Source organism: Lutra lutra, chromosome 1 (assembly GCF_902655055.1).
Source record: "Lutra lutra chromosome 1, mLutLut1.2, whole genome shotgun sequence".
In the NCBI taxonomy this organism is placed as follows: domain Eukaryota; kingdom Metazoa; phylum Chordata; class Mammalia; order Carnivora; family Mustelidae; genus Lutra; species Lutra lutra.
In genome coordinates this window covers 149,092,285-149,118,350 of record NC_062278.1, presented here as the reverse complement: position 1 = coordinate 149,118,350, position 26,066 = coordinate 149,092,285, and the positions used below count along the sequence as shown (strand labels likewise).

The 26,066-nt window shown below is 41.5% G+C and overlaps 1 protein-coding gene across 3 annotated transcripts in view; it reads left to right on the top strand.

The window, feature by feature from the left end:
- Positions 1-26,066, top strand: part of GADL1 (glutamate decarboxylase like 1) — a 182,390-nt gene that overhangs the window by 25,247 nt on the left and 131,077 nt on the right. For all 3 annotated transcript variants that reach the window (XR_007128906.1, XR_007128908.1, XM_047738962.1), the window contains exons 2-8: positions 5,200-5,372; positions 12,521-12,647; positions 14,923-15,013; positions 18,621-18,727; positions 19,430-19,545; positions 25,385-25,464; positions 25,587-25,641. Coding sequence is in view for 1 of the 3 variants with exons in the window: in XM_047738962.1 (XP_047594918.1) it covers positions 5,200-5,372; positions 12,521-12,647; positions 14,923-15,013; positions 18,621-18,727; positions 19,430-19,545; positions 25,385-25,464; positions 25,587-25,641 (749 nt within the window). In the remaining 2 variants the exon portion in view is untranslated. The remainder of the gene's footprint in view (positions 1-5,199; positions 5,373-12,520; positions 12,648-14,922; positions 15,014-18,620; positions 18,728-19,429; positions 19,546-25,384; positions 25,465-25,586; positions 25,642-26,066) is intronic.

The following is a 26,066-nucleotide window of genomic DNA, read 5'->3' as shown; positions in this document are numbered from 1 at the left end:
CCCAAATGTCTGCACTGTTTATGTTTCAAACACCTTATTAGTGTCCTTCTCATGGCACTTGGCACCTGCTGCCTTCTAGCATGCTTATTCAGTCCTCCAAGGGTGTCCGTTACTAAGGATAGGAATTGAGTTTACTTCATCTCATGGTCATTATTACCTTCCTAATATGGCTTTAGAAACTGTAGATGCCTGCAGAGTAGCATCTTATTGTTCCTTCAGAGAACTTCAATGTTATTTACCTCGGCTTCACTACCTGCTAGCTCTGCGACATTGGGCAAGCCATTTCCAGCCTCTGTGTCTCCGTTTCTTCAGCCATAACACTGAATAACTAACTGGAGTTTTTGTGACAATCAAATGTGTTAAATCTGTAAAACTTTGAGGACAGATTCTGGAACAGAGCCTGTAGACATGTCTTGTGTTGCTGTAAATTTTGAGATCCTAACTCCCCAGGGAGACTGAGATTCTTGAGGACATGACCCACTTCATCTGTTTGGCCCCAAACTGATGTGTGGCACATGGTAGGTGATTGCTATATGCTTGTTGAAATGAATGCCTAAGTAGGAAAAGGGGAGGAAAGCCTTGACAACTGAAGATGTTAGAGTTAGAGAGGACCTTAGGGGGTCACCCAGAACAGTGAATCCTAAGTCCACCTGCATGTTGGTGTAAGTTAGAGCACATGCTGGTTTCCAGATTCTGGACCCCAGCCTGAATAAAATCTTTAGTACCAACTCAGAAATCTGAATCTTACTAGGCTTTCCTAAAGATTTTCTGGCAGCCAGCCCAGCACTTTCCTTCAATTGTCTCCTATTTTATGGATAAGGAAATTGAGGCACAGAGAGGTTGTGTTATCCCAGGATCAAGGAGCTTGGGAGAAGTTAAGTGAGACTAGAACTCAGCTTACATGACATCTTGGCCACTGGGTTGTGTAGGGGTCTTTGGATTCTGTGAAGAGGTTAGATAGGATGACTTCCCAGATACCTCTACTGTTAGCCAGGCGGTCCTCAGAATTGTTGAGTGCCTACCCATGCCAGCTGCCTAACAGGTTTCTGGGATATCCAGAAAAATAAGACAGGCATCCTTTTCCTTTTCCTGGAGGACTTTAGATTCTGGTGCAAAAAATAAGGCCTTTGCACAGAAACCACAGTGTAAGATGGAAAGTGAAAAGGAAAGAGGTCTAGACAACTGTCCACCCAGTGGGGGCTGAACTCCTTAACCACCATCTTATATCCTGAGCATCATGGCAGGACATTTTGCTCCCTTCACAGGGGCAGTTCCCTACACCATGGCCCCTCTTTTTTTTTTTTTTTTAAAGATTTTTATTTATTTATTTGACAGACAGAGATCACAATAGTCAGAGAGGCAGGCAGAGAGAGAGGAGGAAGCAGGCTCCCTGCTGAGCAGAAAGCCTGATGCGGGGCTCGATCCCAGAACCCTGGGATCATGACCTGGGCCGAAGGCAGAGGCTTTAACCCACTGAGCCACCCAGGCGCCCCCATGGCCCCTCTTTTGACTCTTCCACAGGGAGTAACTCACTGGCCCCTTGGTCTAGAGTTCATTACCCAGGTCATTTGGCCACTCTGAGGAGAACTCCCTTTCTACTGAGTTTCACTTAATGCTCTGTGCACTCATGTATTTAATAAGTAGTGCTGATTTCTCGTTACTGCCAACTAAAATGTATTGAGTTAGCTAATATTAATAACATTTACTAAGTGCCCACTACGTAGCAGACAGTGCTTTAAGTCTTTGTCTTTGTTAACTCACTTAGTCCTATGTGAAAGGAAGAGGCCACTGCTCTGTATCTGAAACAGTTTGAAGCTGATTTTATTGTTTTCATCAAGGAAATCTGAACATCTCTTTGAGCAAAGCAAAAGTTGAACTTATACAGAGCTTTGGAAGGCACAGGATTGATGAATTGGTGGAAATTCAGAAGTCCGAGAGTTTAGAGGTTGGCTGCCTTTCACGCTTGGAAGTGTGGTTCCCAGGGTGAGGCTGGACGGGCTGACTTTCAGAGGTCAAGTACCTACCAGAAAGGGAAGGAGAGAGCATAGAAAGACAGTGGCTGCAACAAAAGTATAGCGAGGAGAGGAAAGTGGGAGTCTTCATTTGCAGTTTCCTTTCACAGTTCAGAGACCACAACTCGTCTTTGCCTGTTGACCCTGTTCCCAGGTTCTTCTGGTCCCTACAGCATCTTCTGTAGGCCATGAATTGTAAGAACTGTACTCTACATCTAGCCCATCCCTAGCTAAATGTGTCTCTTGCTCAGTTAGGTCAGGTAACCTGCAATAGTATCTCGGAAAAGGGGGGACATCATCACTGGTTGGTTGAAGGACCAGGGAGGGCTTCTTTTATTTAGTAGCCAATGCATTTGTATCAAACTCCTATAAGCTGTCGGTCACTTTCTTTCTGGGTGCTACAGAAACAAAAGTGAAACCCACAGGCACAAGCTTACACTCTTAGAGAGCCAAACCTCTACTGGAGAGACAGATGATCAAACAAGTAAATGGGAAATGTATATGATCTGTCACATGGTGGTCACTGGTTTTGAGTCATATAAAGCAGAGTAAGAAGGTGGGGTGAGAAGGGGTTACAGTTTGAAATAAGGTTGTTAAGGAGGCCTCTTTGAGAAGCTCATGTTTAAGAAAGAGTGAGGAGAAGTGAAGAAGCCAAAGTGGATAAGACTTCATGAGCTTGGAGGACAGTAATAAGAGTTGAGGTTTGATGTCCAATAGATCATGGGGACAGGGGATCATTTAGGGTCTTGAGCTCATTATGACTTTGAGTTTTTGTTTGATGAGATAAAAAGCCATTGGATGGTTTAAGTCATCCTGTGAACTGACTTATCTCTTTGAAGGTACATAGGAGCTATGATGTTGAGCACAGTCCACACAGCATGCAGGACAAGGGTGGGAGCTGTTTGTGTGTGTGTGGTGGTAGGGGGTTAGTTGGGAGGCTACTGCACTAACCCAAGTGTTTGATGCTGGTTTGGACTAAGGCAGTAGGGGAGTGGGTCATGAAAAATAGATTCTGGATATATCCTTCATGGAAGAGTCTTCCTATTGAAAGACTTCATTATTAACCCAGCGATTAAGTAATCTAGTGGTTAGATTGGAAGTCCTGGGTATGCATCTCAGAAGGTCAGAGTATGGCCTACTATACAGTCTCCAGAGGATCTTTTCCAACCCGGGAAAAGATGGGGGAGAAAGAGGCACATATTCACATCTGGCAATAGAATTAGAATATATCTATCAGGAAGAGGCACCACCTATATCCAATTCTTCATTGTTTTTTTAATTGTATTTTTTCATAGATAATTGCATGAAATATGGGGATTTCTTAAATTGATTGCTGTGGAGAGCAAGATGACTTAAATTTCAATTTCACTACTTTTCTGGTTGCAAGTGGGTGTTTGACATTTTTTAGTGTGAGTGAGAGAGAGACACACACAGAGAGAGAGAGAGAGATTGATTCGGAGAGAGCTAGAGAGTGGCTGCTATTCCCTGAACAATAAAATCTTGAAATTCTACTAATGAGGTTAAGAAACCTAACTTTTTCTGTGTGCCTAATAATAGCACAGCCTACTGACATAACCAGGGTTCCCTGAATAATTGCCCTCTTTTTCCAGCTTATTTTTAGGATTAAAATTTGGGGGAGGAAAGTGCCTCTAGGTGTACAGCCTTTCCATCTAAAAGCTCAATTCCAAGGCTTCACCATTTGGCCCTAAACCATGTTGAATGCATCCTTTCAAGTGAAAGATAAGTAAAAGTGAAGGATGGAACTAAAATTCGTCATTGGAGCTCTGGATGGTTCAGCCTTCAGGGTGAGGATAAAGGATTGATCCTTCGCTGCAGACCCCGTCTTTCCCAAATTGGGGAATCAGCCTGTGCCATATTTTATCTGCCTCCATGGATACCATTTGAGTTCACCAATAATAGAAATAAAAGGTTTATAAAGCCACAGAATTTTACCAAAATGTATTCCTCTGAGGAAAAGACAGACTTAGGGCATAATAAATGTTAATACTTCTAGAGCCCTTGGTAAGCATAAAAATATTTGAAATACCTATGGACCATCAGCATATTTATGGTAGATTTAAAAAATATAAGTAAGGAGTGCCTGGGTGGCTCAGTGGGTTAAATGTCTGCCTTCGGCTCAGGTCATGATCCCAGGGTCCTGGGATCGAGCCCCATGTTGGGCTACTTCTCAATGGAAAACCTGCTTCTCCCTCTTCCCTCTTTGACTGTGTCTTTCTCTGTCAAATAAATAAATAAAATCTTATTTTTTAAAAAAAGATAGTTTTTAAAACTGTTTCTGTACATTTCCACAGCCCAGTGAATATGTATATACCTTATAGGGAGGAGAGAGAGAGACACTGATTCGAGAAAGAATAAAATTGAATCCAAGCTTGTGGCAGATATTGGTGGAATATTTGGATTCAGTTGCCAGAATTATTTTTGGGGAAGGCTATTTTGGGTAGGCAGTAACCTTTCTTCTCAGATATAGATTTCCATGTTGACTTTTAACCTTTAGTTACTGAGTGACAATTGCATACTCCTGAAGGTGTTCTGTTCCATCCTTCTGCCTGTGCCTAGGCTGCAAGTTTGAGGGTATCAAATGTGGGTACACCAACTATCACTCAATTCACTTTCTTTTATTCTCCATTCATAAGAGAGTGGCTGAGTACATGGACGGAGGGGATCTCAGGGACAAAGCAGTGTCTTTGATATAAAGGGTCATTTAAACATGGGCTTAAAATGTAAAATGAAGAGAGGTGATATGTTAATAACTTCTTCTTCTTTAGGAATGACTTATTCCTACAAAGAGAATATATGGCAATCCTTAGCAAATTCAAAAGAGCGTGTGTGCACAAAACAGACACGGGCTCATGTCTACAATGATCTTTCTGTGCATGTGTTTGAAAGGTATTTGGAAGAGCGAGTAAAATGAGTTGAATTTACATTTCTTGAGCCCTTCTACACTTTCTGATGTCAAACAAGATTCTACAGGAATGTTAAATAGAACTGTCTTTCCTTAACTCTATGATGCCATTGGAAACCATAAACAACTGTCAGCTTCAATGCCCCGAATGTATTAAAAGAAGATAGACCATTTGAAGCTGGGATAGTGGTCCTGCCTCCCCTTGTGTTTTGTTGTGATCTAATTAGGTTATGTCTCAAATGTGATTTTTCTGTGTGCTTCCAGGAGATACGCATCCACAAGACATGATTCCAAGTAAGAAGAGCGCTGTTCTTGTGGATGGGGTTGTACTGAATGGCCCCATGACAGACGCAAGAGCAGGAGAAAAGTTTGTTGAAGAGGCCTGTAGGCTAATAATGGAAGAGGTGGTTTTGAAGGCTACAGATGTCAGTGAGAAGGTAAAAAGAAAAGACAATCTATGAGAAACCCCCAGAATGGGAAAGATGGTTCTTTCCAAGTCTGATGGTTAGATGTAAGGGAAATGGGAAGCTCATGTTATGATGACCTCTGTACTTTTGTTTCAAAGGGATCCCAGCCACCAAAGAAGGTGCCCCTCACCCCCCACCCAGTATCTCTTTTCCTGGAGGCATTGGCTGTTAACTTTGCCAGCCATCACTTGTTGGGAGATTGGCTGAGACCTCAGGCCTTGAGAGCATAAAGCACAAGGATGGAGCCTTCTGCCCTATAACCATATAGGTTATAGATAACTGGAGGATCTTGATGTATACACTCTCTGAAACATACTCTGCTCTCCATCTTCTTGGGAGCCTTCTTTTTGTTTCTAGGAAAAAATAAGCTTAATGTCGAAAAGTGTATGAAAAGATTTTAAGTTTATCTGAGGGTCCTTCCAGGAGCTGGTCTGCGCTTAGCCTAGAAAACCTGGATTGTTAAGTCTGACTTCTGACTGGCACCAGTTGCTGGTTCTAAGACTCAGAGTCAGGCTCAAGTTCAGCTTCAAATGGATACCACAATTTTTACTAGTGAATTCTACTCTTAAGAGTACTTGCTATGTGCCAGGTGATGTGGTCAGGATTACTCCATATGAATTTTTGTATTCACTTCTTACAAAAGCACTAATAAGCAGGGGCTATATGTTAACTCTATTTTAGGGATGAGTAAAGAAGTGAGGCACAAGGAGGTCAAGTACTTTGCCCAAGATCCCATGTTAATATCAGAGCTAGCACTAAAATTCAGGCAGTCTGGCTTTCAGTCTGGGCCTTTCACTTGTTCTCTGTATGTCTCTTACAATTGCTAAATTATCCTTTATTACATTGATTATCTTTCATATTGAAATTGAATTATCAAAAAATAGAGGTAGAGAAGGGATTTTTATTCCAATTCTGTTAGTCAAAAGTAAATGTCATTTTAAAAAAGATTTTGAATGTGAAATTGTATTTATTCTGAATTTTTGATCACACACATTTGGACGAACTAATAGGAAAATAGATCGAAATGTCCTGTGAACTTAGAATACCTATATTCAAGGCAAGATGTCTGATGGTATTTCTTGATTATATATTTATAATTGCATATTTTCTGGCCTTATCTGTACTTGTGAAATATTTTGGACCTGCTTTACTTTGGAGCACACTGCTTTTCTGGTAAGCTTTTTTTTTTTTTTTAATTGGCCTTTATTCAGTCATTAAATATTAATTGAGTGTTAGCTACAGGTAAGCCATTATATTTGGCCCTGGAAGATATAAAGACAAATAAGATAAAGGCTCAGCTTTGAACAGAATTTACAGTCTAATTGGAAGGATAGGTTTTCATTGGAAAGGAGAACAGGGGGTCCCAATAAGAATGTGATAAATGTGTGTAATGGGGGCAGACTTCAGGGGTTTCATAGAAGAGTGGGTCTTCTGAACTTTGTTGTGGGATGTGAAGGTCAAGCAAGATTTTGATGGGCAGGGAGAAGTTGATCCATGTGTGTTAAGGAAAGTAGGAAGGTAAAGGATGGAAAGAGCACTGCAAAAGGGAACTTAGTGTCTAGAAAGAAGGGCTCATATAGGTGACTAATGGAAGGTAAGACAAGAAGGGAAAGCTTAAGATCTGAAGTCATCAATGAAGGATGCCCCATGTTGACCGTAATACATTAGCCCTACAAGCTATCCACCTGAAGCTGGGCTGAAAACTATGCTGTAGTTGGGGGGAAGGAGGTGGAGACTTTATGTCATTAACTTAATCTAGCTTTGTCAGAGATCCAACAGGGCACCACTCAGATACATCCCCGCACTCTGAGATGATTACTTCTAGTGTCTTCTCTTGTAGACATTCTTTCTCAGACACTTTTTAAAAAATTGAGTTATAATTTACATCTAGTAAAATTTGCTCCCTCTTGAGTGTAGAGTTACATGAGTTCGCTAAGTCTGTATTTTTTGCCTTTTCCAGAATGTGAGACAGGTGGAATCCAATCACAAGGGGCCTTCTGAGTCATGCAATTTTCCATCCGCTAAATGCATTTGAGATTTAATCATGTTGTGTAAATCAGAATACCTAATTTTACTGCATTGCACTTTACTGCACTTTGTGAATAGCATGTTTTCTACAGTTTGGAGGTTTGTGGCATCCTTGCATCCAGCAAGACTATTGGGGTCATTTTTCCAACAACATTTGCTTACTTTGCATCTCTGTGTCACCTTTCCATAATTCTGACAATATTTCAAACTTTTTCGTTGTTGTACTTGTTACATGTTATAACATATTATAAAACATATTATATATATTATAACATCATATCATAAAATATAATGGTATTTTTATAGTTTGTTATAATCAGGGATCTCTGGTGTTACTCTTGTAATTGTTTTGAGGGACCACAAACCACACCCATATAGGACAGTGAGCTTACTGATAATGTTGTGTGTGTTCTGACTATTCTACTCGTTGTCAGTTCCCGTCTCTTGCCCCCTCCTTGGGTCTCCCTATTCTGAGACACAAGAAGATTGAAATAAGGCCAATGAATAACCCTGTAATGACCTCTAAGTATTCATCTGAAAGGAAGAGGTGCATGTCTCTCAGTTTAAATCAAAAGCCAGGAATGATGCAGCTTAGTGAGGAAGGCACTCGGAAAGCCGAGACAGGCCAACAGCTAGGCCTTTTGCCCCAGACAGCCAGCCACATTGTGACTACAAAAGGAAAAGTTCTTGAAGGAAATTAAAAGCGCTACTCCAGTGAACACATGAATGACAGGGAAGTAAAACAAACTTACTGTTGATCTGGAGAAAGATTTAGTGGTCTGGATAGAAGGTCAAACCAGCCACAACACTCCCTTCAACCAAAGCCTCATCCAGAGCAAGGCCCTCACTCTCCTCTAGTCTAGGAAACCTGAGAGAGGTGAGGAAGCCACAGAAGAGAAGGATGAAGCTAGCAGAGGATGGTTCATGAGGTTTAAGGGAAGAAGCCGTCCCTGTAACATAAAAGTTCAGAGCGAAGCAGCAAGGGCTGATGTAGAAGCTGCAGAAAGTGATCCAGAAGACCTACACTAAACATCGGATGTTTCAGTATAGATGATACAACCTTCTGCCCGAAGAAGGCGCCATCTAGGCCTTTCAGAGCTAGAGAGGAGAGGCCAGTGCCTGGCTTCGAAGCTTCAGCAGGCTGACTCTCTTGTTAGGGGCTAATGCAGCTGGTGACTTGAAGCTGCAGCCAGTGCTCATTGGCTTTTCTGAAAACTCAAGGGCCTTTAAGAGTGATGCTAAATGTATTCTGTCTGTGCTCTGCAAATGGAAAGACAAAGCCTGGGTGACAGCACATCTGTTTACAACAAGGTTTACTGAATATTTCAAGCCCCCAGTTGAGACCTACTGCTAGGAAAATAAAGATTCCTTTCAAAATATTGCCACTTTTGACAATGCACGTTGTCACCCCAGAGCTCTGTAGAGATGTGTAAGATTAATGGAATCATTAACGTGATGTCCATTCTGTAGCCCATGGATCAAGGAGTAATTTTGACTCTCAGGTCTTACCATTTTAAAAAGACATTTGATAAGGTTATAGCTACCCTAGAAAGTCATTCTTCCGATGGATCTGGGCAAAGTCAATTGGAAACCTTCTGGAAAGGATTCACCATTCTAGGTGCCATAAATAACATTTGAGATACATGGGAAGAAGTCAAAATATCAACATGAACAGGAGTTTGGAAGAAGTTGATTCCAGCTGTTGTGGATGACTTTGAGGGTTCAAGACTTTGGTGGAGAAGTCACTGCAGATGTGGTAGAAATAGCAAAAGAACTAGACTTAGAAGAGGAGCCTACAGATGGGCTGAATTGCGGCAATCTCATGATCAAACTTGACCGGCTGAGGAGTTGCTTCTGATGGATGAGCAAAGAAAGTGGTTTCTTGAGATGGAAACTACTCCTGGTGCAGATGCTGTGAAGACTGTTGAAATGACCACAAAGGATTGAGCATAGTACATAAACTTAGTTGACAAAGAGGCAGCAGGGTTTGAGAAGATTGACTTTGATTTTGAAAGAAGTCCTACTGTGGGTGAAATGCTATTAAACAGCAGCACATGCTACAGAGAAATTGTTCATGAAAGGAAGAGTTGAGGAATGCAGCAAACTTTATTTTTTAAGATGTCACCATAGCCACCCCAGCCTTCAGCAGCCACCACGTTGATCAGTCCATGGCCAATCAGCATGGAGGCAAGACCCTCCACCAGCAAAAAGATTATGACTCATTGAAGGCTCAGATGATAGTTTGCATTTTTTAGCATTAAAATAACATGGGCTCCTAATCTCCTCAGGAGTTTCCTGGGTGAAATCTGAAACTGGCTCCTGGAGAGAGCAGGGAGAGACCAAAGAAATATACAGACCACTCCAGGTTGACATGTGGCAGTTTTAATATGCAAAGGGAACTTACGTAGGAAACGTATCTTGGGCAGCAGCAAAATGAGTGGATCCCCACACCTGCCCTCCAAACCTTAAAAGGTTTGATAGATAGATAGACATACAGACATATAGGGGCCTTAACTGTGTTTAATCCGATATACTATGCAACTGTTCTCAACACCACATCATTGTCTCAAGGCTGTGTCCTTGGAGCAGCCTCTGGGAACAGGAGACACAAGCAGAACCCACATTCCAAGGACTGGGGAGGGGTGAGGTGCCTCCAAGGGCCAAGATCAGCTCATGGGTCATCTGATGGTCACCTCTTCTTGATGACCTCCCCCAACAACTATTTTTTTTTAAATTCAGGTATGTACATTTTTTAGATCATGTTATTGCACACCTAATAGACTAGCTGGTCCAGTGTAAACATAACTTTTATATGCCCTGGGAAACCCAAATCTTTGTTTGACCCACTTTATTTCAATATTCCCATTCTGAACTAAACCTGCAGTATCTCTGAGATGTGTTTCTATGAGTAGTCATTCCTTTGGATTGTCTCAGTCACTTTTGAATTACCCCTGCCTATTATGGTTCTCACATCAGAGTTTAATTCCATGCCCCTTGTACAACTCAGTATTTTTTCATGCTTTCCCCAGCCTCCCACCTCCTAGTCTCCTGACTTCCTGGCTACTCCCCTGTCTCTCTCCTCCCCTCCACAGCCAAACTTTTTAAAGATTGTCTATGCTCCCTCCCTCCCTCTCTTTCCTCACCTCCCACACCCTCACTTCATGGCAATCTGGCCTCCACTCCCACCTCTCTGTCAAATGGCTCTTGCCAAGAACACCTCCTTGTTGATAAATCCCATGAGCACTTCTCAGTCTTTATCAAATTGGGCTTCTCAACAGGATTTGATGGTGATGACCATCTTTTCCTTAAAGCATTCTGTTTTCTTTGTTTTAGGAGCCCTGAACTCTTCTCAGATTTTCCCTGATTCTCTGGCTTGTCCTCCACTTTAAGGGATGGTGGTGCCCAGGGGAGATCCCATGCCTTTCCTTAGATTCTCTCTGAGTATGTCCCCCATGGTGTATTATCATGGTGGATGTATGGAACTCTGTTCTTGGCCTTTCACAAGAGCTTCAGACCAACTCTTGCACCCCTTTTGGATGTGCTGAGAGGCCTCAGGCTACATATGCCCCAAACTCATCATCCTGACCCCATCCCAAAGCAGATTCTTTTGCTCATCACCACCATCAACCCATGAACATAACAGACCTCAGAGTTGTCCCTGGCTCATCCCTCTCCCTCACCCTTGCTGTGTAACTGATTTCTGAGTTCTGTTGTTTCTGCATTTTAAATATCTCTGGAAATACTTCATTCCAGTAGTATCTACTTCATTCAGAAACCACCTTCTCTTGCCTGGTTTGTTACAGCCACGTCTTCTTTCTGATTTTACTTGGAATCTCCACATAGCAACTAAAGCTATTGGCCAAAACACAAATATGTTCGTATCATTCCCCGGTCCAAAACATTTTAATGGCTGCCCTAGAGCCAAGTTCAAACTCTGTAACATGCCACAGAAAATCTGTCATGATCTGGAGTCTCATTTCATTCATTCATTCATCCTTTCATTCACCACAAGGCTGTAGAGCTCTCTTTGTGTGGTAGGTACTGTGTTAGTTACTTGGGAGCAGTGAGCAAACAGATGGACATCTCTGCTTTCATGGAGACTATGTGGGACAAAATAAATGAATTACATGGTATGTTTAAAGATGAGAAGTACAATGGGAAAAAGAAGAGCAGGAAATGTTAAGGGGCTGATAAGGCTGGGGTAAGGTGAACCTTGTGATTTTAAATAAAGGAATCAGGATTGTTGTCATTGAGAAAGGGACTTTTGAGCAAAGCTTTGAAAGAACTGAGGAGGTTAGCCATGCGGACGTGTGGGGCAGGAATACCCTGGCAGAGAGCACAGCCAGTATGAAGACTCTCAGGGTGGAGAGTGCCTGGCATGTTTAAGGAACAGCAAAGAGGTCCAGGTGGTGGGGAAATGTCAGCCAGGAGGAAAGCAGAGCTAGACTTGAGAAGAAACACAGTGAAGGGAAGCACATTATACAGGATCATTTGAAGTCATTGTGAGGACTTGGCTTTACTTTGAAGGAAGTGAGCCACTGAGATATTTTAGCAAAGGAATGGCCATGGCTTGGGTTTAAGAGGATCATTTCGGTTTCTGGCTGCCAGGCTGATAGAATGTATGGGTCAAGTGTAAGGGTACAAACAGAGAGACTAGTGAGGAAGTTATTATGGGATTCCAGCTTCCCTTCTTGCCTCTCCTTCCTCCAACCTCATATTCTGGCCACACTAAACTAACTTCATTCTTCAGATGTGCCCTTATATTTTAGCCTTTAAGACCCTGGTTCCTTCTACCTAGAGTGCCCTCTTGCCTTCCCCATCCCCTAATCTTTGCTTGGTTAGAAATCATTTCCTCCAGAGAATCTTTGACCTTCCATTTGAAAGTAGGGCCCCTCATTTGTTCCAGTAACACCTGGGTCACCATCCCATCTTTTCATCCTGGACTAAGGTTGTACATTTAAATCTCAGTCCCACTTGTCTGGAATCCCACTTGTCTGGAAGCTTTGTGAGGGTAGGGCCCATGATGCTAACACCCTCTCGATACCTGACTCCAGTAGGAGCTCAATTAACTGCCATTGCTGAATGTCTAGGTTTGTGAGTGGCGGCCCCCCGAGCAGCTGAAACAACTTCTTGATTTGGAGATGAGAGACACGGGAGAGCCACACCACAGGCTGTTGGAGCTCTGCCAGGATGTCATACGCTACAGCGTCAAAACAAGTAAGACTTTCATTTCCTTCCTTGATCCGTATCCCTAACAAGTTCTTATATTTTCTTAAGCATGTATTTACCTGATAGTAAAGCTGAGTATGACAATGTTTATGCAATAAGAAAGATGGATCAAAAAATAGTGGTTCTGTTATTTTTACAATGGGCCACTTAATTCGTAATACAGTTTTTTTTTTTTTTTTTTTTTTTTGTCAAGGCCAAAGATAAATGGGTAGAAAAACCATTAGTGTTAGTGCTCGTATAGAAATATGATCTGCTTCTTGGCAATCCCCATCCTCCATTTATAATCAAGACCATACATGATGACTCTACTTATTATTTCTTACGTTGGTCTAAACTGGCAAAGCATAGTTTGATGATAGAACTTGTAAAGGGATTTTAAATCTTCATGGTCCACAATATGCAAAAAAAAAAAAATTGCTTAGGAGGTTGTCTTTACTATAAACAGGAGTATATTGGGAAGATACTAATGAAGTCTTGGCAGTTGGTAATTGTTAAATTATTTTATCAAATCTAACAGGATCAAAAATAAAAATCTTTAAGAAAGCGTAAAAAAATGAATACATGGTAAGTTTCTGCTGTGATAGCTTTGCCATAATGCTTAACTGCTATGATATTTTGTCAAACCAGTAGTATGGTATTGGTCTTGTGCTGATGTACTAGTCCAACTGTTAATATCCCACACACCCAGGGAACAAGTTCCAGAAGTAAGGAAGTAACTTTCCAAAATATGCATTTCGCAGTGTGCTGTGAAGGTAATCTGGTGCTTAAGACCATGCAGGCATTATGCTTTGTGAATACTGACACTAAACTAAATTTAGTGGAAAGAAGATAATAAAATCCTGGCTAAAAATAATTGGTTTATATTCCCTTGGGAAAGTCTGGTGTATGTATCAAAAACCCAGTTAGCATTTCAAAAGCAGAGATACATATCTTATTATTATAGTGCATGTCAGAAATGTAGAATGACATTTAATGCAGGAGACTTTTCAGTTTACTGGATATTTTCCATAATGTTACCATGGAAATCAATCATAAATTAACATGGAACTAAAAAAAAAAATCTTATTAAAATTACTTGTAGCAATGTCTGGTTTCCTTTGCCAGATTAGAGGAAGTTTTCCGTATTTTATTTAAAAGAACATTTTCTTGAGCTTTTGTTTTTTATTAAACTCCTAGCTTAAAGAGAAAAATACCCTAAAACCAAATGCTGTGAGCTGTAATGAGAAGTCACTAAATAAAAAGGTTCCCAAATACTCAAATTTAGAAACAGACCTCCTGCCTCCTTGTTCTTTGTCATGCTGGGCTTCCTATGATTGAGAATGTCAAGTCAGTTAGCCTGGTGTTTGGTGTGAATATTCACACTGTGGAAAGCTAAGAACCTTTATGAGACCTTTTATAGGAGGGGAAAAAAAATAGAAAGTTGGAACTGAAGTTGAGTCTTAAAGGCTACTGCCTTTGAAGTAAGTTGAATTAGAAAGTTTATGTAAGCCCTATGATGAGTCACATCTTACTTCCATCTACATAATGCCAGTTGCACTATGAAAAATGGTCCAATCTGAAAAATGAAAAGGCCACTCACTGCCGTTAGCCTGAAGTGAACCCTGTTGGTGAGTGAAATATGTTTAAAGATAGGGAAGTTAAGATCCATATCTTCTGAAGATAAAGGTAGCAGGCTTTGATACTTGGACAGATAGTTCAATGGATAGTAATCCATTTCTCAAGGGTTCTGGTTTGGATCTGGGGCGTGGGGTGAAAAAAGGGAACAAATAAACCAGAGATCCTAAGATGGTGCCCAAGTGTTGCTGAGAAGCATGATTGTTTAGTAGAGAGAGTTATGAGGTGGGTTTTCAACATTTGGTCCCTTTGTACCTGATTAGATTTTGAATTCTTTTAAAAACTGAGGCGTAATTTACAGTCAGTAAGTAAAGTGGACGGATCTCAAGTGCTCTGTGAATTTGCCCATAACTGTGTATGAGTAACCATCACCCAGATCAAGATGTAGACCCTTCCCAGCACTCCAGAGCCTTCTTCGAGTCCCTTCCTAGTCAATATCGCCTTCCCAAAGGTACCCAGAATTCTAACCTCAGTCTCCATAGATCAGTTTTGCCTTATATTGAATGTCCTATAAGTGGATTCATGCAGTATATACTCTTTTGTATCTGGCTGGATTTCTTGTCTGAAAGATTGATTTATGTTACTGTTATATGGAGAGTCTTTTTCGTTTTTATTGCTTTGTAGATGAATGCTCTGCTTAAATTTACAGACCATCCAAGATTTTTCAACCAGTTGTATGCTGGACTTGATTACTACTCCTTGGTGGCCCGATTTATGACAGAAGCATTAAACCCAAGTGTGTAAGTACCATATTACTGGACTCTTACATAGAGCATGCATTAGAGATGTTTTTTAAGTAGACAAAGTTTTATTTCATGAACTTCTGTTTCATGGTTTCATTGGTATAGTGTCATCATAAATAATGGAATGACACTTAGCAATATTTTAAAGAGCTGTTTGATTTGATAGAAGTACTGTGAGATGTTTCATGCAGGCATGGTTATCTCCACTTACTAGATGAAAAAATTGATTAAGCAACTTGTCATTCATTCCTGCATGAAAAGCCATGTCTCTGCTAAGTGCCAGAGAGATACTTTGAATAGAAGCAAAACTTGACTTGGCCTTCATGAAGCAAAAAGTCTAGTGAGATAGAGATGCTCCATGCAAATTCATGAAAAAATTATCCTCACAAATTAATGTAAAATTTTAATTCACATATGAAGAGGTGCATGCTGCTATAAATATAAATGGGACAATTTTTCCAAGTTGGGAGCTCAAGAAAGTCTTCTCTGAGGAAGTGAAACGAAGAGCTGAAGAATAAGAGTTAACTAGGTGAAAAGAGGAGAGAAGAGTTTCAAACAGAGGAAACAGCATGCACAAAGGTTTTGTGGCAGGAGAGAGCATGATGTACTTTATGAACTGAAAGGTCAGTGAGGTTGTAGAAACCTATGGGGAGCATAACGGAGGATATGATTGGAGAAATGGAGAGGGACCAGATATGCAAGACCCAGTGGGCCATGTTTATGAGTTATTCTAAGTACAAAAGAAAGCTTTTAAAGGTTTCTAAATCATTATATGCCATTTGTTTATTGAAAAGATCACTAGACATATGGAGAGTGGATTGGAGGGGACTGATCAGGAGGGCTGGTTAGAGGATAAAACAGAAAGGTCTGGGTAATATATTGGACCTTGGGAATGAAGACAAGAAGGAGGTCTAAACAATGATGCTGGGGTTTCTGGCTTCTGTAGCTGGGTTGCTGGTCATGTCATTCATTGATATAAAAAGCATCAGAAGAGGGGATCAGTTTTCAGGGATATGATGAAAAAGGCAAGAGAAGAATTTAATTTTCAGTTGCAAAAATTTGAGTTTACAGTGACTCTGAGCTATTTAAGAGTTTTTATCAGCCAAGCTGAGAGATATACAGTCCTGGAATTCTAATATCTCTTTAAAAGGTGTCAATAAGGAGTTACTGGGGAATGATGGTAATTGAAAAGGTGGGCACAGATGGGATTCCTTAAGTCAGTGATGCTCAACTCCTCCTGTTCATCAGAATCAACCTGGGACATTTCCAAAAAATATATTGAGGCCTGGGTCCCAACTCAGACCAGTTAAATTAATCTGAATTTCTGTGGTGGTCTCCCAAGCACTGATATATTTTCAAAGCCAAACAATTGGTTTTGATGAGCAGGCTGAAGACACTTTGAACAAAAACAATCCAGAAGATGGAGAAGTGGTGTCTGCAGGACAGACTGTAGAGTGAGGACAGAAGCATAGGACTGGGGCTTGAGGACATCTAATAATATCTCATAGTTAGGAGGAAGGAAGACCAGCCGACAGTGGAGAGACAGAGAAGAAGGAGAAAATCAACCAGGAAGTCATGGAAACCCTAGAGGAAAGTATGTCTAGAATCATAAGCTTGTTCAGTATTTAACTAAGACAGAGACTAAAAATTGTCCCTTGAGTTGGCAACACGATGTCACTGGTGACTTCAGTTAGAGAAATCTCGGTGGGGTGATGAGAGATGATACCAGTTTACAGTGAGTAGAAGTGTTAAGTGGTAGGTGGGCCAGAAGACACAGTAAAATTACCCAACTCTCTAAACCTTTCATTCTATGTCCTGTGATATCTAACTTCTCGTCTGGGTTCTTTTAGCTGAAACATAGAGCGGATTGCAAAGTATTAAATTGTTGCTAAGCTGAACAATCCACTGAAAATGTGAGCAAGCTATGAGAGCATCCCATATTGTCCTCTCCTCCACCTCCATGCCTCTCGCCAGGTTTACTGTTGAGCCAGATTTTGTAGGCAGGCTATATATTAATTTTTTTTAAGTGAACAATTATTTCACTTATATTTGCAGGTGCACACAAACACATAGACTTTCCCCCCACACTTTTGAAATGTGTGAACTGGCTTCCTTGCATGGTTGAAAATAGAACCTGGAGTGTTTGCAAAATGACATGCTGTCTATAGAGAGCTTGGCATGTAGGGAGGTAGGGAGGTGACACATAGTAGGTGTTCCATTTCTTTGTTTCATTTCATCTTGTGTTTTTGTTTTTGTTTTGCCTCATGTCCAAAGTTTTCCCTTGAAGGTGTTAAAATATTCGCATTCAATTCTGTGACTGCAAAGCTAAGTGTGTCTGCTTGGCTTACATATTTGGAATATGTATTTATTCAGATACACTTTAATGCAATGGCTTAATTGTTAGAGGAGATTATAGGTAATTTAGTCACCCTCGAGTTATCTACAGAAAAAAGAGACTCAAATATTATGAAACAAGGCATGGTAACCCTCCCAGGTGGGGTTCCCTGGGAAGCTGCTCTAGATGAGTTTAGTGAGCAGGGTGTTTATTAAGGAACGCCCTTGGGATCCACATGGGTGATGAGAAAGGCAGCAGGAGTGGGCAGAACCAGAAGCCAAGCTGTTCTGCCGGCTCAAATGGCTGACTTAGTGGAGATTTTTAGAGCTATAATGGCCCTTCAGAGTGGTCTGGAGTTGGGCCCATATGGCCAGGCCTTTATACCTGGTTGTGACCTTGGGAAAGGTAGCTCCCTGCCACGGAAGCCTTCCCCAAGGGGCTAACTTAGTCCAGCCTGGAGCAACAAAACCTTCAATGACAGGGGATTTGGGCAGTGCTTTGCAATAAAATCATCGCATAATAAGAGAGGCCCCACAGAGCACTTCCCATTTGTGCCAGCACAGGAATATAGTGGAGAAAACCCTAGTTCAGGATAAGTAGTTTCCCTGGAGAATAGCTAGAACTGACTTAGGGTACACGTGATAGGAACCTAATAAAACCTGGTTACCATGACAATGGTTTTCCTTCTTTTTTTCTAAGAATGTATTTATTTATTTGAGAGAATGAGAGAGAGAGAGAGAGTGCACTCACACAAGCGGGGGTGGGGGTACAGAAGGAAAGGGAGAAGCAGACTCCCCACTGAGCAAGGAGCTCAATGTGGGGCTTGATCCCAAGACCCCGAGATCATGACCCAAGCCAAAGGCAGATGCTCAACTGGTTGAGCCACCCAGGCACCTGGCAATGGTTCTTCTTTAACCAGTATCCAAAGCAGCATCCAAAGAATGAAATGGCCGTGGTTTATGGCTAATACGAAAAATCTAGATGTTCTGTCTTTATGGCTCCCAGTGGACCCAAATTGTTCCTGTAAATTATGACTGCTGAAGTAGCCTTGTGTATCCCGAAGGCCCCCAGATATTGGCATCTATCAAACCATGACTAGCACGATCACAGACTATGTTTCTCTATTTCCAACTGGATAAATTTCCAAAGACTCTACCTACACTTCCATAGCCACTTGGTTGAAAAAACTCTATGTGCATTTTTCTTGGGACACCAAAGGGATGGTTTGACTCTAGTCATAGAAGTGAAGTGTTTTTTATATCTATCTAGTTATACGTATGAGGTGTCCCCAGTGTTTCTGTTAGTGGAAGAAGCGGTTCTGAAGAAAATGATTGAATTTATTGGCTGGAAAGAAGGGGATGGAATATTTAACCCAGGTAAGTACAGCTAGTTATTGCCATCTCCCTTCCACTGCAAACACTCAAACGTTTATTCGTGTGTTATATGAGGAACAGCTCCTTGAAGAATTACACATTCCAAAAAGTTGGGTAGGAATAATGCTACTTGAGAATCTAGCTCGTTCCTTTCTCTGGAGTGGCAACATTTTGCATAAATGCCAAGCAACTGATGTAAATGTTAAACCAAGGAGATGCATACAATTTGGGATTTATAGCTTACAAATGAAATTCTCTGCTGCTGGGAATTTGGAAGGGCTATATGTTTATCAATCAATTTTACTCGAGAAGTTTTCTGAATCATGTAGTGCATCCTACAGTCCTTTCTTGGGACCAGGGATGAGCATGTATTGCCATTTTCTTGGTCAGGTGACAGACAGAATATCGTTAACTATGAAGACTTGGGAACTGGCCCTCGTAAGTAGAGGGAAACATTTAGTTTGAAAAAACTCTGGAATGAGAGAAGAGACTAAAACTTCGGTCTTTGCTGAGATTGGAAATTGCTGTAATTGGGGGTTAGGAAGTGGGTAAGAGTCATGGGTCGGGCATGGGGCTCAGATGATTTCCGGGGATCTGTCATTAAGCTAGAGCAGCCATAGCCATTCACATCTTCCCCTGTGGTTGGCACTTAGGGAGCTATACTTTCATGCTATAAATATGCCATTTCAATTTTGTTTTTTGCAGGTGGTTCAGTGTCCAATATGTATGCAATGAATTTAGCTAGATACAAATATTGTCCTGAGATTAAGGAAAAGGGGCTGTCTGGGTTGCCAAGATTAATCCTTTTCACATCAGCAGAGGTAAAAAATTATTTTTGATATCAGATACAGATTTTATGAGAATGTATTATTTAAGGGGGTTTGTTTGTTTGGGTCTTCTGATATGCTTTTATCCTATCCGTGTATGACTAATATGCCTAAGTATAACGTCATATTTCATTCCAAAGGAAATTCTGATGAGTTTGATGTTGTAACCCCTGACCACTCAATTTTGTACATCATCTTTATTTAAAAATTTATAGTCTATAACATTTTTCTTTGAAAAAAGAGAACATTCAATTTGAAACTGCTACCTCTTTCTGAGAATCTCTTCTTTGAGTGCCTTATTTATTAAAACTTAGATGATCGTTTAACTCTGTCAGTAGACTCACATTTCCTTATAAAAACCGATTGCTTTGAATGACTAACACAAAGGTTTTCAAGAGGAAAGGGAGCTATTCTGAAATAGTGAACATCACACACACGCCCCCCACCCCCCACATTGCATGTTGCCACAATCCTCTATGTCCTTTTTCTCCTCACTGTAGGAGGTCTGATTGTGGGTAAGTACATCGGCTTTGAGCTAAGCTGCCTGCATTCAGTTCTTGTCTCCCCTACTAATTAGCTGAGTGACCCTGGGTAAGTTAATTAACTCCTCTGTGCCTCAGTTTCCCAATTTGTTAAAATAAGTAGCAGTTAACTGTGGTCTCTAACAAATTACCCCAAAGCCCAGTGGTGTCCAACTAGAGCTAGATATCATTGCTTACAAGTCTTGGGATAGCCAGGACAGTTCTGCCTCTCTTGGTGGGGCTCCATTATGTATCTGGTGTCAGCTGCCCAATGGCTGAGGTGGAAGTGGCCCCGATAGGGATGAATCCAGTGAGTTCCCTCTGCTTGTCTCTCATCCTCCAGCAGGCTGGTCCAGGTGTGTAGTCATGGTGGGGGTCCATGGGAAAAACAATATGGACACCCACTGATCCTCTTGAGTCTGGGCTCAGAGCTGGCACATCGTCATTTCTACCTCATTTCCTCAGTGAAGCAAGTGGTGTCAATGAGCAAAGATCCAAGAAGTAGAGAAACCGACTTTATCTCATAGGTAGACTTGCTGTGAAGTCCTCTGGCAAAGGGCATGAACACAGGGAGAAAGGAACCATTTGGGGCCATGATAGCCACCCAGCAGCCAGTCACATGAGCTTAGTAGTCATGGCTAAGTGGGTTGTTGCAGAGACTGAATGAGCTAATGCATGGAAAGTTGGAGAGTAGCAGCTGGCACATTATAGATACACAAAAATGATAGCTAGTTTTCTTAGGAGGAGGAGAATTACTGAGCTATCATAATGTGGGTAGAATAGATAGCACAGTTGAAGTAGTCTTATCTGAAAGAGAGTCTTTTTTCCCTTTTTTCTTCTTGTGCAATCTCAGTGGGTGCCTCTGTCCATCCCACCACTGCTTCCGCCCCCCATTCCTGGCAGGAAGAGTTTAGCTTCCCTACCTTCTGTGATAATCCAGGGTCACCTGTGAAACACACGAGGCTGGCAAACTCTAAAAGTTCTGTCATTTCCAGCTTTCCTGTATCTGTCATTTTCTTTAAAGAGCATGATTTCCTTTATTATTATTGCCAAAGGGTAAATTGTGGACGAAGACTTGGACAGTGGAAGAAAACCTGGCCATCCCTCCCATGTTTTCCACCTGTCCTGGCTGACCCTTGTTCTGGTTAGTCCAATGCCACGTGCCAAGAGGGCGCTGAGTGTGAGCCAGCGTCTAGAAGGAATCATCTAAACTGAGATTCCTAACTCAGCCACCCAAGGCCCTTCTTTTTGAAAACTTCTTCTGGAGCAAGCGAAGAATGTTTGGGAATGGGGACATCTGGGGAGAACACTTCGTCCCTTGGGATTGTTGCGGAGTTTCCGTTTCTGGGCTCCAAACTTTCAATTGGAGGAAGCCCCATATCCGAAATGCAAAATCCCTTCTTTTGAATTGTACCTCCCTTGCCTGTGAAAGCTGATTCAGGAGGTCCCCTGCTATCAGCTCAGTGCTTTTCCTTTTGTCTTCTTCATTCTTTGTTTTAAAATTCACTAGTGGTCTTTTCTGGAATAATCGCTCTGGGAAGAGGGAAAGAATTCTATGGGAGCCTAGAATAAAGATCATGCCTGGGAGAGATCAGAGACATAGGTGTAGATGGTAAATGGGGAGTGTAAAGAAACTGAAACCTCACGCAGTCGGAAAAACAGAGCTAGTTTTATTTTTTTAATCTCCAGTGGAGATATATGTGCAAAAAGAGGTAAAATATAAGCCTGGGTAACATGGCAGCAGAAGATGGAGCCAGAAAACCAAGAACATCTTGATTTACTTGAGCCATGGTAACAAAATATCATAGACCAACTGTCTTAAACAGCTGACGCTTATTCCTCATTTTTTCTGGAGGCTGGAAAGTTCAAGTTCAAGATGGTGGTAGATTTGGTATCTGGTGGGAGCCTGCTTCCTGGTTTGGGGACCACTGTGTGCTCATGTGGCCTTTCCTCAGCTCCTGATTGTGGACAGATGCTGAGGTCTCTATCTTCTCCCCCTATTAGGGCAGTAATCCTATGACAGTCTCACCCTTGTGACCTCATGCCAACCTAATCCCATCACATTGGGCGTTAGGGATTAAACACATGAATTTTGAGGGAACATAAGCATTCAGCTCGTAACAATGTGACTGCCACAGAGAAACTCCATATCTTCGAACGCACTATAGCTCCAAATACAGATTTTTACCCCATTCATCCAGACTCTACCTTGTTCATTCCTTTTCCTGCTCTGGTAAAGAGATGGAGGTCATAATATTTGCATTATTTTCATTACTATTTTGGCAATCACCTTCATCACTTATTACAACAAATCAACTCATTGGTTAAAATTAAAAAAAAAAAAGAATTTTAGAAGGTTGTGTTTCTTCAGTGGTCTTAAACCCTGTTAGGCTTTTTGCTATGCCTCCCTTATTTGCTCTTAGTTGTTGGCAATGACCCTGTGGTTGTTTTCCAGTACTATTTATTGTGTGGCCTTTTTTTTTTCCCCTGTTTTTGGGTGGCTTCTAGAGTAACCACTGCATCCCCGACTTGTACCATCAAACACAGAGTATCTGCCCTTACCACTGGGGGTGTATTTGCATGCTTGAGGTTTTGATTATAATTTAACCGTCCACGGAGACTTGGAACATCATGCTAGAGCTCCCTACGCTGTCTGTGTATCCACAGTAACCTCCCCAGTCTGAGTAGGAACCAAAAAGAAAAGGGACTTTGGAGAAAAGTAATAAAAGTAATAATCTGTGGCTTAATTAGCAGTTAAATATGAATTCCTTGAATTTAAAGAAATTGTAGTTTAGAATTCAAGTTATTTTGAGAATCAGCATAAAGTAGTGATCATGGTCTGCTACTAAAAAGCGAAGGGAGAAGAGAAACCCTGACGTCCCAGGCCAGCCAGCAATTGGCCTAGTTCCCCTCTAACAGGATGGAGGCTGGGATGGGGTGGGAGAGACCAGGGTACAGTTCTCAAGGTCGTGCCTCCTCGAATACCTCATTCACTCACCCTGTTTGTGGCCCTTCTGTCTCGGCGAGTCTGACCGGAGTTTGGATGCTAATGGGGGTGTTCTTCACCAGTGAGCAGGTGCTTTTTAGGACCTCAGGCCGAGCATAGAGTAGCCCATCTGCTTTGGGAACAGAGCCAGCTGTGTGCTCTTGGAGAGGTCCCTGGACTGCATTCCTTTTCTTCACTCCCTGACAGGGTACACTCACAGACCCTGGTTTCCACACCACCTGGAGCTCATTTGAGCGTCAGATTAGTCCAAGTGCCCAGCACACTGTCTACGGGAGGGGAAAGCCATGGTTCCCTGGGAAACCCAAGGTCACAGAAAAAATCCTTGCAGGAACCGGAAAGGAAAATATCAGTGCACGTCTGTCTTTCAAAGAGGCACTTGCCGTTTCATGGTCATAGGAATAAATTCCCACTGAAATGTTTGTGTCTTCTGTAGACGAATGAAACCCGTCGGGGGAAGACTGGGTCTTAGAATGAACAACTGACTTATCTTTTGCCAGAGATGGGAGCAAACACCATTTGTTTCGAAAGGCAGCCATTGCTTCTGAACTCCGGTTTTCTAGGTTATTTCTCTCCTTGAAACTACTCAGCACATCTGAAACATTACCTTCTTTCTTTTCTTCTTCTTCTTTTTCTCTCCTCCAGGGCTCTTTTCCCCTCTGATGCCTTTAGATATTTAGACTTCAGTTTTGCACACATTTTTTTTTTTTTAATCTGTCCCTATCCATTTGAGATTGACATTGGACTCTACTTTGCCCTGAGGTAACCAAAGACAGCTTCACTGAGGCTACTTTTTCATGAGATTACTGGTTTTTAAATTCAGCAGACCCATTGGTTGGGGACACTTTGCTGTTTTCCATGTCTAAGCAATGTGCTTTTCCTTAATGACAGATGCCAGTGGGATAGGCTACTACTTCTCACTGTGAGATCAATAGTTGATTGTTGAAGTCCAAGTCTCTGGTGAGAAATAATTCACCTTGGCAATGTCACCCTAGCTATGGTGGGCTGATGTAGCAAGTAGAGAACTAATTACATTTTCATGTACACGATTACTCCTCAATATGCATATGTTCTTGTACCAACTTGGAATGAATGCATCCTACAGGCATTTGGCCGTGTCCTATTTGATACTTGAAATTAATTATTTAGGATGGTTTCATTTTTCCTGATGGTATTACTTCTGCATTTATTTTTACACAGTTAAAAAAAAAAGAGCTTCTAATAAAACTCTCTTGACAAAAGAAGAAAAAAAGTTACCACATTTGAGGGAATATATCAAGTTAAGTGTGAAGGCATGACTCTACTCTCTTAATGTATTCATACCTACAAATTAAATTACTAAGGGTTTTTGGTACAATAATGTCCTTTAGCACCTTCATTTTTCTGGCACGAGAAAGAATTAATTGACCACCTGTCCACACTGATGTATAAAGAGTGGCATCTCCAATGTTTGAATGCTAATTATTTTATAGGCTTTATGTAGTAGAGAAGAAAAGGCCCTAAAATCTCAGGCATATACTACCGTTTCCAGTAAAAACTAAACCAGACCTAATTCCAAAACCTTCTATTAGCCTCCTGTTCATGCCAGGGCTGCATTAAGTAAGGTGCCCATAAATTATTATTACTTTTGTTATTACAATTTTAGCCACCTTCCTCTGTGTCTAATTTCAGTCTAACATTCAGTATTAAATAAGATCGGTCAAGTGTCTGATCAGCATTTATAACCCATTATTCGCTCTTGAAAATAATTAAATTCTTCTGTAGTTTGCGACTGCAAATTTTGAGATGGAGTCTCGCTCCCTCCTTGGAGGGTTTTGAGTCAGCAGTGGACTAGCTTCTGTTTCCATTAATGGTGAATCTTATTAGTAGCATCAGGAGAAAACTTCTCTCAATGTTAGGGAAAAACAACAGCCTCCAGGGGCCATGTTTGTTCCCTAGGCCAGACTCTGTGCTAAGCCCTTTCCGTACATTAACCCATTTAATTCTATGAAAAGCAGATGGACTAGGCCCCGACACACCCACCTCCAATTAGCAAATTGAGGCTTGGAGAGTGTACATTATTTCTCAAGATTCCATAGCTGCAACAGGGGGAAAACGTGAAATTAAAGCCTGGTCTCTCTGAGCCCAACCAAAGTCAGTGTTTTCAACTGGTATGTTAAGGAGCTCATTTGAATTATTACTTTCTTTTTCTTTTATGCAAAAACGTTCCAAAGATTGGGCTTAGCCATATGACTTTAGATAATAAGCAGTAGTTTTTTCAAGCTTTGTATTCATGTTTTCCTTTTCCCCCTTGTCCCTTTTAATTTAGTGTCATTACTCTATGAAGAAAGCAGCCTCCTTTCTTGGGATTGGTACAGAAAATGTTTGCTTTGTGGAAACAGATGGAAGGTAATGGGGACAGGATCCGGAAGCCTGGTGGGCGGAGGGGGAATTCATACTTTTTAAAAAAACAGTACCAGTGTCTGTTCACGACTAAACATAACTGAGTGCCTCAAATCTGTGTCTCCTAGAGGTAAAATGATACCTGCGGAACTGGAGAGGCAAATCTGGCAAGCCAGCAAAGAGGTGAGAGGGGAGAAAGAGAGGGGAAGAAAAAAGTAGGCATGCATCTGGACATAAGGGAAGGAATGCAAGCAGCCAGACCCGTTTCTGTGTGTGGGAGAGAGAAGAGAGCCTGTTAGAATTAAAATAGGGAAACTCATTTACAGATGTTCTATTTCCAGGTGCTTGGCTCTCCATGTTCTGTGCAGTTTCTCAGATGTTCTCATTCCCAGGTGGCTGGAGCCTATTAAAACACTGACATCACCATATTCCCAATTCTTGCCTAGAATTAGCTTTAAAAGATGAGCCCAGCCTCTCCAGCAGGGCGCCTGTATCCACTTCCTTACCTAACACTGGGCTGAGAGTTCTGGAGGTCAGGCCAATTGTCTCTGGGTCGCGTTCAAAATGCTCTCAATTTCTGATCAATCTATGCTCCAGGTTGCTTCCAC